We start from the raw sequence: 12212 nt of genomic DNA, 5'->3' as shown, positions 1-12212 counted from the left end.
TTTTTGTTAAAACAGAAAAAGGAATATTTAATGGAAATGATATAATAGAATGGATAAAAAAAATATTTATTCCTCATATTCATCAACTTAGAAAACAAAACAATTATGAAGGATTTTGTGCTTTTGTTATTAATACATTTTATTATAATGATATTAAACCTGTTTTAAATGATCTTAAAGAAAATAAAATTAAAGTTATCGTTTCTCCTATGGAAGGTTTTAATCTTCGTCATCCTTTAAATTTATTAGCAAATGAATGGATTTCTCATTTTCCTGTTAATATATTTAACTCTTCACTTAATTTTTTACGTATGAATGTTCAATCATTTTTTGATAGATGTAATGAATCTAAAAATGATATTAAACATTGGAGTATTGCATTTTTTAATAAATCAGAATATCCTGAAATTAAAAAAATGTTTAAAAAACCAAATGAAAGAAAAAAACATTTAAGTAAAGTAACACAACAACAAACACCACAGAAAGAACTTATTAATAAACAAAAAATTGAAAAAAAATCAAGACTAAGTGAAACATCAAAAAAGAATAGAAAATCACATTATTCTATTCAAATTAAAAATGGTGTTGAAGAATTTATGTTAAATAAATCAAAAGGAAATCATATTGGAGGAAATATTGTTAATTCACTTGCAAAACAAAATGGTGTTGAAAAATCAAGTATTATTAAAGATCTTAAAGAACATGGAATTACTCTTCAAAGAGTTAAATTAATTAAATTAAAATATGATAAATCTTGGAAAGAAGAATGTGAAAAAACAATTCAATTATTTGATTATTCAATTTTTAATATATTACAAATTCAACCATTTTTAGAACTTATTTATTGTATTGATCAAATAGGAATTGAATATAATTCATTATCTCTTAATGAAACAGAAATATTTACTTATTCACAAACATCTGATCCTGTTCAAAGAACACGTGATAGTTTTGATGATTGTATTATTGGTTGTATTAATGCAAGAGGAGAAATAATTCAAACTATTACTTGTTGTGATAAATTTACTTCAGAACAATTATCATTGATTTATCCTAATAACTGTTTTGAAATTGGTGATGATTTTCAATTTACTAAACAATTTCTTTGGAAATGGTTTAATGAACAATTTATTAAAAAAGTAAATCAAACTCGTGAAAAACTTCAATTAAAACAACATAAAGAAGCTTTTGTTTTTCTTCATCCATTTAATTCTCATTTTATTGATCAAAATATTTTTGAGAAGAATAATATTAAACCAATTTATATTTCATCTCCATTATTTGATTTAATTTCTCCAATGAAATTAATTAATTCTAAAGTATTACAAGAAATTATTATTAAAAATATTTCTACTAAAAGTATGTTTTGTTTTAATGCTTTATATACTATTTGGGGAATGTCTGAAGAAACTATTCAATCTTCTTTTCAACAATTTTTAAATTCAAAACCTCAACAAATTGTTTCTTTAATTCAAAATAAAATTGACCCTTTTATTTTACCTCCAATTAATGATCGTATTACTCATTTTTCTTTTGCTCATATGAGTAGAGCTAATGCTGATATTCTTCGTTCTATTATGGATACTCCTGAATTTAAGAATATAACAACAAAACCAATTCAATATTTATTTTTTACTTCAAAAATTCCTTCTCTTATTGAATTAGTGATTCCTTGGTTTACTTCTTCTAAATAAATAAATTAGTTCTTTCAATTTATTTTAAATATAATGTTTCTTTTTTTTTTGATTCTTTTCTTGTTTAGAAATAAAAAATAAATTAAATGAGATTTATGACACAAATAAAGCATATTGAAGAAAATGAAATAAACACTTCTCAATATGAAGAAAATCCAATTGTGGATATATCTAATAATTGACATTTTTTTTTGTTTAGAAATAAAAAATTAATTTAATAATAGAAATAAAAGATATTGAAAGAAACTGAAATATTTTATTTCTTCAATATTATGAAAAATTGTTGATAAAATATCTAATCAATCTAACTTATTTATTGACCTTTTTTTGGGGGTTTCAAATAAAATAAAAACTAATAAAATAAAAACTAATAAAATAATACTTAAATATGTTGTTTATTTTATTATTTACTCTTTCATTTGCTTTTACATTTGATGATTGGATTAAAAAATATCAATATAATAAAATGAATATTGAATTTGAATTAAGAAAATCTATTTTTGAAGAAACAACAAAAAAGATAGAACGTCTTCAAAATAAAGGATATTTAAGTATTTCAACTGATTCTCCTTTTGCAATTTTTACTGAAGAAGAAATTGAACAAATGATTAATTCAGAAACATTTTCATTACCACAATTACGTCCAAAAAGATTAAAAACAAATAAAAAAACAGTTGAATTAATAGATGAATTTGATTGGAGAAATTCAGGAATTATAACTCCAATTAAATCAAGTGGAACAAGATATTTTGAAGCAACAATTGATGGTATTGAAGCAGCAATACTTTTAAAGAAAGAAGGAATTTATACAAATGAAACATTAAAATTGTCAGTGCAACAATTAATTGATTGTCAAGATGACTTTTTTGGCAAAAAATTAAGTAAAACAAATCCATGTTTTATTTATTTACAAAGGTTTGGATTTATGAAAGAAGAAGATTATCCAGAAACTTCAGAAAAAGGAATTTGCCAATATAATTCAACTCGAATTTTTGGTAAAGTAAATAAAAGAAGATATTTAAGTGTCTTTAATGATGACGAACTAATAGAAGTGATTAAAAATACACCAATAATTGTTAATATTGATATGCCACCAACAATGCCATATTATGATGGAGAAGGAATATTTGAAAATATAGAAGAATGTAGTCAATCATCACCAAGAATTGGGTTATTATTAATTGGATATGGTAAAACAATAAATGGAATACCATATTGGATATTAAAAAATTGTTGGGGATCTTCATGGGGATCAAATGGATATTTATATTTAAAAAGAAATAAAAATGTATGTGGAATTTATTCATATGGAACATATGTAGAAAGTATAACACTTTATTAAATTAGTTTTTTTTTTAAATTCTTTATTATTTTTTTGTTGTTTTATTAATATTATTTGCAGCAAAATTGTATTCTTTTCTTATTAATCCATCTTGTTCTGCTAATGTCATTGCTTTTTTAAGATAATTTAAAGCTAATGAATATTGTTCTTTTTTATTTAAAACAACACCAATTCTATATAATGCTTTAACATTAGTTGGATCAAATTTAAGTACTTCTTCTGATTGTTGTTTTGTTTCATTCCAATTTTCTAATTTCAACCAACATAATGCCATATTTGAATGAATTAATGAAAGTTGTTTTTTAATTTCTTCATTATATTTTTGATAATTTATATTATCTATTAAATTATGTAATTCAGCTGCACATTCTTGATATAATTCTATCGCTTCTTTATATTCTTTTTTATTAATCTTTTCTTTTCCTTTTTCTTTTGTTTTTATTATTTCTTTTATACTTTCTTCAAATTCTTTTGGTTTTTTAATTTCTTTTCCTTCTAGTATTTTAATTATTACCTTCACTTCTTCTTCACTTTTAATTCTTTCTCCAAATCCTTCTTCTCCAAATATTTCTTTCCCTTTTGTTATTATTTGATATTTTTCTCCAATTCTTTTATTAATTACAAATTTTTCAATAAATGGTAATATACTTCCTTCTCCAATAACAAATTGAACTTCATTTTCTTCTTTTGTTAAACTACTTTGAATACTATAATGTACTATTTTTCATTTTTAGTATTTCTTTTTTCTTTCTTTAATAACCTTAAACAAACTTTTGATTTCCATTCCTTCACTAATTATTTGTCCTTTACTTTCTTCAATACATTGTATTTCCATCATTTATTCTTTGTTTAAATCTTTTTTTAATTTTTAGTTTTGTGTTTCTTATTAATTAGTTCTATTTATTCATTATTTTTTTTCTTTTTAAATAATTTCATTTTAAGTTTTTATCTAATAAATATAAATTTCTATTTCAAATTTAATTAATGAATAACACACTTGATTATAATAAATTTTTGTTTTTGATATTTGTTATATTCTTTTTTTCTCTTTTTAAATTCATATCAAATATTTAATTCTAATAATTTGTTTTTATGATTATGATTATTATTATCAACCACGTCTATTTTTCATTTACGTTCATTTTTTGAATTTATTAAATTAATTGATACTAATAATAGTATTTTTTAAAAGAAAGAAACATAAGAAAAACTAACCAATTAAAAAGAAAAAAAAAGAGGAATGAATTTGAATTAATAAAAATATAATAAAGAGTCATATCAAATAGTATTAATATAATTTTTCACTTTTTTTTTTATTTTTTTTGTTTTGAATTTTAAAAATACATCAACTTTTGAAAATTTTTTATTATATTGCGAGAAATGAAAAGCCGAAAGAAAGAGTTATTACAGAGAGAATAATTTATTTGTTAGAGAGATGACGTAAATATTAAATGAACGTCGTTTGTTTTTTTTTTATTATTTCATGAAATTAGATAATTTCATCTTATTTAATTATTTTATGGTTATAAATAATAGACTAATCTTATTCCTTCTTTTGATTTGTTTTGTATATGGAGGAATTACTGAAGAAGTTTACAACCAAATACCCGTTTGTGGAGATAGTGTGTGGAATCAATATTATGAACAATGTGATGGGTCTATTGGATGTACATCACAATGTCTTTGTGATACTGGATATATTGCCGATGGAAATGGAAATTGTCAAATGCAATGTATGTATGGAGATGCATGTTCTTCAGGATGTATTCTTCCAGATATATGCGAACGATGTAATATTTCTAAAGGATATACAAGTGATTGTCAAGGGTGTCAATCAGGATATATGTGGTTTGGAGAAGGAAGATGCAAACCAATAAAAGAAGATGAAGTACAAACATGTGGAATGTTTAGTAATATAATAGGGAAATATTTTAAAGAAAAAGGAGAAGAAAATGTTTTTAATATTCAAATAGGAGAAGAAGCAATAAAAAATGGTGGTTTAATTTCTATTCCTGATGTTTCTAATCTTGTTGGACTTCAATTAAATAGATGTTCACAATACGTTGATCCAATTAAACCATATACATATGGTGTTTGGTTTAAACTTACATCAACGATAAATACTTTTGTTTCTATTGAAGTAGATAAAAGATATTCTCATCAGGAACTTGAACTTGCAAGAATTCAAAAACAAGAAATAGGAACTAAACTTGCAATGGTTATAGAACAAGATTGTCAAGAAAATTTGGGATATTCTTCTTCATTAATTTGTCTTTATAAAAATGGTGGACATTCTAAATATGTAAATTCTCCTAGAATTGTTACTTTATTAGAAACTGGTTCAACTCAATATCTCTTTATTCATTCAAAATTTGCTTCATTTCAAATTCCAGAGTTTAAATTATATGTTAATAAAATTACTCATGCATGTTCTTCAAGTTATTATAATATTGACTGGAATGTATTGTCTAGTTCTAATTATTCAAGTACATTTAATTTAGAATATACTATTAATTCACGTTCTATTTGTTCTAAAGATATTGTGAAAGGACTTTGGTTTAAGTTAATTGGAGCAGATCAAAATATACAAATTTCTACATGTAATTCACCATCAGAATATGATATAAGTCTTGACCTTTTAGCTGTTAAATTAAGTGATTATGGATTAAATGAAAATTCAGAAGATATCTCAATGATTAATTGTGATGATGATACAAAAACTAAATGCATTCGTTCAAGGACAGATGGGTGTGGAGAAAATTCAAAATTAGCCAGGATGGTAGTTTCATTACAAACAGGATATTTGTATTTTTTGTTTGTTGGAGTAAATGAAGAATATTCAGCTCAAGTCAAAGTTGATATAAATACTGTTTGTACTAATAATTGTGGTAATAATGGATTATGTTCTTCTCATACTGGTAAATGTGAATGTAATGATGGATATGTTCTTAAAGATGAAACATGTTCATTATGTGGGAATGGAAAATTAGATGAAGGAGAAGAATGTGATTTATCTATTGAAGGATATAGTGATAGTAAATGTTCAATTAATTGTAATTGTCTGTATGGATTTGAACCAAAAAGTATTAATGGAATTCTTAAGTGTGCAGTTTCAACATGTGATAATGGAAAAGTTGATGAATTTGAAGAATGTGATGGAGGATATGGATGTGATCATTGTGTATGTGTAAATGGAACAAAGAAATATGCAAAAGCAAGAAATGGTTGTATGTTATCAACATGTGGAAATAGAAAATGGGATGAAGGAGAAGAATGTGATGGAGGAGATGGATGTATTGAATGTGAATGTCAGCCAGGATGGTATTCACAAAATAAAGCAGATTGTAGTTCAATGTCCAAAGGAATAACAAATTTTTTATTTTGGGGAATAGGAAGTATAATATATATAATATTTTATATTTTATTATTATTATTAATATTATTTATTTATTACCATCTTATTAAACAAATTAAACAAGAAATTAATGATGAAAAACTTATCATCTTTGAAAATACAATCATTCCATTTGATAAAACAAACTCTCAATATATTGATTTAAAACAACAAAATCCTTATTTTTCATTCTCCTCTAATACAATTGATTTTGGTGATATAAGACCTGAAATTAATGAGCCTATTGACACAACAATTATTTTAACTAATAATTGGAAATATCCAATGCATTTTACATTCCATTCTGGTGATTATACTAAATATGAAATTATGTGTAAACCATTTACTGGTACAATTAGACCAGGTGATTTTGCTGAATTAAATATTACTTTTATGGCTAAATGTACTACATTATTAAATGAAAAAATACCAATTACTTTAAGATATGGTCAACTTGGAAATATTTTAAAAGATATTAAAAAAGAAAATCCTGATTTAATTGCTCAAAACTCTCAATCAAGTCAAAACAGTGAAATGGATAATCGTTCTCATTCATCAAGCACAAATGGTGCCTCAAATTCTCAGCCTCAAAAAAGTACTAATTCTTCTTCTAAAGCTACAAGTAGTAAATCAAATGAAAATGATAAATCTAATCCAAAAAATAAAAATGTAAAATCTAAAGTATCTAAATTCCATGTTTATTTAAATCTTCAAGTTGAATCTGCTCTTTCTACTAAATTAGATTATGAAGAAATTCATTTACAACATCCACCTATTGGTGGTGGTACATTTGGTATTGTTTATCGTGCTGAATGGAGAAGAGTTGATGTTGCAGTTAAAGTAATGAAAACTGATTTAGTTGGATTAGCTGAATTATTACCTAATTTCAGTCAAGAAGCAGAAATGATGGAACGTATTCGTTGTCCATATATTGTAAATTTCATTGGAAGCGTTACTACACCTGATACATTATGTCTTGTAACCGAATTTTGTCCATTAGGATCATTAAGAAAATTCATGAAAACAAATCCACTAACAGACTTATTAAAAGTTAGATTCTGTCAAGATATAGCACGTGGTATGGAATATTTACATCAAAATGATATTCTTCATCGTGATTTAAAAACTGATAATGTTTTGGTTTATTCTAAAAATCCACATGATCCTATTACTGCTAAAGTTACTGATTTTGGTACTTCTCGTTCATTTATTGAATCATCTGGAAAAATAGAATTACAAAATATTGGTACACCTGTATATATGGCACCAGAAATTAGTAGAAAAGATCAAATGACATTAAAATCAGATGTATATTCATTTGCTATTTGTATGTTAGAAATTTGGTTAGGAAGAGATCCATATGATCCAATGAAATTCCCTGATTCAGAATCAATATTAAGATTTGTAGGAGCAGGAAAAAGACTTGATGTTGCTGAAGATTGCATTTTTAAGACTCTTATTGAACAATCTTGGAAACACAATCCATCAGAAAGACCTACATTTAAAGAATTAGGAACAGTTTTAGATGGTATATTAAGAAGAATGACTGATAAATCAAATTCTACTAAAGGTCATTCTGGTTCAACAAGGACTGAAACTAAGTCTCAAGAGTTTTCGTCTTCTGAAAAAAGGTATAGTATAAATACTAGTTCAAGTAGTACAACACATAATATGGAAGATAGTAAAGAAAATGAAGAAAGCATTGGTACGTCAACTTCATCTCAAGTAATATCATTTTGATTCAAATCCATTTTAAGTCTAATTATTTTTCTTCTTTCTTTTATAAAAATATTCATAACAAAATAATAGCAAAAGTACAGAATACATAATAATTTATTTCTTGTCTGAAGGTTATAATAATTTTTATGAAAGTAATTTATAATATAAACTCATTTTATTATTGAGGTGAATACTAACCAATTATTTCGTTTATCTGTTACAAGGTAATACTTTTTATTTATAAATAATAAAACTATCAATAAATAACCATTTTAATATTAATTGAATAATTAAAGATAATATTAACATTAATCTAATAAGAATAATGAAACATAAAATATAAAGAGTTATATAAAATATTTATTATATTCATTCTTCATTAAATAAAAGAAAATAAAAATAAGTGAAAGAATGATAGATGATAATTATTGACCATAATAATTTTAACCATGTCGGTTATAATACAAGTAATACAAAAACTTACATATTTATTAGTACTTTAATTATCAATTTATAAACTATAATTATTATTAAATATTTCTGTAACTAATATGAAAATAAATAAAATAATTATCATAAATTTAAAATAATAAAATATACAACACATTCAATATTCTCTATTTGAAAGAAATTATTGTAACTGAATAATTCATTATTTAAATATGAATAATATTATTTTAATATTTCGAATTATTAGTAAATTATATGTAAGATAAATTTATATTTAATAATAAAACAAGGTGATTAAGAAATATTGAAATATTTTATTTAGTATTTAGTTGAATTAAAACAATAAAATAATATAAAGAAATATCAAATAACAAAGTTTAATGATTCATGTCAACAAGTTAATAGAGTTTAATATCAAGTTAAAAAATACAATATATAATATAATTTGTAATATAAACAAAAATAAATATTTAATTTAATCATGTTTTGTTATAGTTGCACTTTAATAACAATTCAACATATTTGATAATAAATAATAGTTTGTTTGTGATAGAGTTTAATTAATAACTAATTACAACAATATTTGTATTTAATCAAATTATTTTATTTAAGAAAGAAAACAAGAAAAAGGTTATTGAAAACACACTCCACTTATTGACGTTACAGAAATAATAACAAAATAAACGAAATTTAATAATATTGAATATAAATATGAACAAAGTATATTTATATAATAGTAATGATTTGAATTATGAATTGAAAATAAATCGAATAAATGAAAATATAGAAATGAATATATTTAAGAGAAGAACTGAAATTGAATTTTTATTCAATGATTATATTTATATTGTTTATTATATTTACTAGTGCAACAGATTCTATTACCAGTAAAGAAGAAATAAACAAAGAAGTTGTATATACTCAAATACACACAAATAATATTAACGAAAGAATGTACACTAGATATAACATACATTTAAAGGAAGAAACTTATGTGACTGGAGAAAGTATAACTAAAGAAGAATCAGCATCAACGAGTCTGGGTAAAACAGATAAAGGACAACAGAGTGGAAAAGTAAGTGAAGGAAATCAAGGAGCAACTGAAGAAAGCTCAGGGAAGAAAAACGAAGAAAAACCAAAACAGCAACAAGAAGTATCTAAGAAAGAAGAAATTCCTGAAAAAGGAAGTAAAAGCTCAGAAAAGAAAGAAAGTCTGAAAGAAAATAATCAAGAAAATCAAACTCAACAACAAGAACTTAATGAATATGAGGATGAAACTGAAAAAGATAAGAAAAAAACTCAAGAAGAAAGTGAATCAGATCAAAAACAAGATAAGGCAAGTACAAACCAGAGTAAAGGAACAACATCAGAGAAAAAAGATAGTAAGGTTGGTACAAACAATAAAGATGGAACAAGTCCTGAAGCACAAAATGACAAAGTCAAAAATCCAGACACTGAGAGTGCAAATAAAAAAAATGAAAATACAGAAGAACAAGAAAAACAAAAGCAAAAAGAGAAAGAAGAACAAGAAAAGAAAGAAAAAGAGAATAAACCAATAAATAATTCTGATAAGTCTGATAACAATAACACTAATCTTAATAACCTTGACTCTACCACAAATATTTTCATTCTTCTTTCGTTCATGATTATTTTTACCATTTTCTAATTTATTTTATTCATTAAGTAATCCTTTGCAAAACTGTTATATTATGAAGAGACACCAATTAGATTCAATTGAATGAAATTAACGATGAATAATAATGTTGTTTTTATGATTTAACAAGAGAAGTGGTTCTATTCAATAGAAAAATACTGTAAATATAAAATGAAATAAAATAACAAACAAATGATATTATTCTCAATATTTTCATTTAATTAATTATTTATCATCATTCTTAAAATAAAAGAAGATGAAATAATATTTCAGTGATTAAAATAAAATAAAATAATTATTTCTTATTTTCAGCATTTTTCTTTTTTTTAAAATCAAATAACATAACATTTTCCACAAATAAAAATTAACCAAATAAATATAAGCGTCATTTAAAAAAGTAGTGACGTCACTATTCATTATTAATATCTTAATATTCAGTTGTGAATTATTAACTATGGCAGACTCATCTTCATCATTTCTTGTTGGCTTTGATAATCCTCAACCAGAACATCTTCCAGAACAAAATGATGAAATACCAAGAGATATATCTGTAGTACCTGATATTCATATTGAAGAAAATACTCAAACAATAACAGAAATTGAAAACAAAAGAAGAGAAATTCAAAATAAAATCAAAGAAGAGGTTCAACTTCTTTGTTATCCAAAAGGTATTTCACAAAGTGAGACTTGCAAAATAAAAGAAAGTTATTTAGAACATTGTAAAGAGTTAAATGAATTAACTATTAGTTACAATGCAAACACTGATGGAATGACAAAGAAAAAAGAAAAAAGAAAAGATTGTATTTTAGTTGCAAAAACAAATGAAAGGTTTGTTGATGTATTTTGTGGTAAAGTGGTTGAATTGTTCTTAGATACTCTAAAAGGTTATCGTATAAAATTTCCACATCTCAAATATTGTAATATAGAAAATTCAACAAGAAATACATACGAACAACTTTTTGGACAGGAAGATTTTGGTATATTTTGTGTTACTAAACAAGCAAATGTATTTGGTATATTCTTTCATTCTGTTAAATCACTTAATGAACAGACTTATGTTTGTTATGAGTCTGCTTTATTCCTTATAAGAAGAAATGGAATGAAAGAATATATTCCAAAAGTAAGTAAAAGAGCAAATGATATTGAAATTGTATTTGGGAATAATGAGAATGATGAATTGTTGATAACAGTCACTAATAGTATTGGAGATTCAGTACAATTTTTTAATAACAGATTCAACATTGTTGGTGATATTCATAACATATTTAATGAAGTAGAATGTGAATGATATGTTATTAAGTAGAAATAGCAACAATGAATATCAAGAAGAAATAACTGAATTAAAAGTTATGAAAATTAAATAAGATAATAATTGAAATAAAATAACTAATGGTTATTATTTTTAATTTAATAACAATAAATAAAATGATTAAAATAATAATATTTTCATAAAACATCTTTGTTATATCATTTTAATTGTATAATATTTCAATGATTTATTCAATGTACTATTTGTATATTTTTATCATCATTGGATTATATTGTTTATTCATTATTTATGTTATTAATTCATAATATCATTTTCTTTTTAACCCTTTTTGAAATTCATGGTTATTTGTTTTTACCATTCAATATAATGATTATCAATTCATATTCAATTTATTGTATTTATACATTCATTCTAATTAATGACTTAATCAAATGAAAATATTCAAACATATATTTCAATATTTATTTCGTGTGTTATGTTAAATTACAAAACAACAATTTTAAAGATTTTTCAATAAAACTGAATTTTGATGAATAAACAACAAACTAGAGAATTATTTCAAACACTAAACAAATTATAATAATACTTAAATAATACTCAAATGGGTGAAATGACATATTTGTTATAAAGAATTAATAATTTATTATTCAATAATTTAACTTAATATAATTATAATACAACACCATTCA

At 23.3% G+C, this 12212-nt stretch overlaps 6 protein-coding genes across 6 annotated transcripts, besides 1 other annotated feature; 5 read left to right on the top strand and 1 right to left on the bottom strand.

Moving 5' to 3' along the window:
* Nucleotides 1-209: 209 nt before the first annotated feature.
* EHI_180180 (uncharacterized protein) lies at nt 210-1694 on the top strand (the record flags this gene model as incomplete). Its single annotated transcript, XM_648732.2, has 1 exon — nt 210-1694. The coding sequence occupies one exon, from the start codon at nt 210-212 to the stop codon at nt 1692-1694; it is 1485 nt and encodes a 494-aa protein (XP_653824.2).
* Nucleotides 1695-1778: 84 nt separating this feature from the next.
* Nucleotides 1779-1891: a repeat region.
* Nucleotides 1892-2082: 191 nt separating this feature from the next.
* Nucleotides 2083-3036, top strand: EHI_180170 (cysteine protease, putative; the record flags this gene model as incomplete). Its single annotated transcript, XM_648731.1, has 1 exon — nt 2083-3036. One exon carries the CDS (start codon nt 2083-2085, stop codon nt 3034-3036), a length of 954 nt encoding a protein of 317 aa, XP_653823.1.
* A 25-nt stretch (nt 3037-3061) lies between these two features.
* EHI_180160 (FK506-binding protein, putative) lies at nt 3062-3874 on the bottom strand (the record flags this gene model as incomplete). The annotated part of the gene is made up of 2 exons (XM_648730.1): nt 3062-3753; nt 3808-3874. The coding sequence occupies 2 exons, from the start codon at nt 3872-3874 to the stop codon at nt 3062-3064; spliced, it is 759 nt and encodes a 252-aa protein (XP_653822.1).
* Nucleotides 3875-4555: 681 nt separating this feature from the next.
* On the top strand, nt 4556-8170 carry EHI_180150 (protein tyrosine kinase domain-containing protein; the record flags this gene model as incomplete). Its single annotated transcript, XM_645052.2, has 1 exon — nt 4556-8170. The coding sequence occupies one exon, from the start codon at nt 4556-4558 to the stop codon at nt 8168-8170; it is 3615 nt and encodes a 1204-aa protein (XP_650144.2).
* Nucleotides 8171-9431: 1261 nt separating this feature from the next.
* Nucleotides 9432-10265, top strand: EHI_180140 (uncharacterized protein; the record flags this gene model as incomplete). The annotated part of the gene is made up of 1 exon (XM_648728.2): nt 9432-10265. One exon carries the CDS (start codon nt 9432-9434, stop codon nt 10263-10265), a length of 834 nt encoding a protein of 277 aa, XP_653820.2.
* A 442-nt stretch (nt 10266-10707) lies between these two features.
* On the top strand, nt 10708-11541 carry EHI_180130 (uncharacterized protein; the record flags this gene model as incomplete). Its single annotated transcript, XM_001913696.1, has 1 exon — nt 10708-11541. The coding sequence occupies one exon, from the start codon at nt 10708-10710 to the stop codon at nt 11539-11541; it is 834 nt and encodes a 277-aa protein (XP_001913731.1).
* Between the last annotated feature and the right edge of the window lie 671 nt (nt 11542-12212).

Source organism: Entamoeba histolytica, genomic scaffold (genome assembly GCF_000208925.1).
Source record: "Entamoeba histolytica HM-1:IMSS scf_1104750519029 genomic scaffold, whole genome shotgun sequence".
NCBI lineage: Eukaryota > Evosea > Mastigamoebida > Endamoebidae > Entamoeba > Entamoeba histolytica.
The sequence above is the reverse complement of the archived record's forward strand: the minus strand, read 5'-3'. Positions and strand labels throughout refer to the sequence as shown.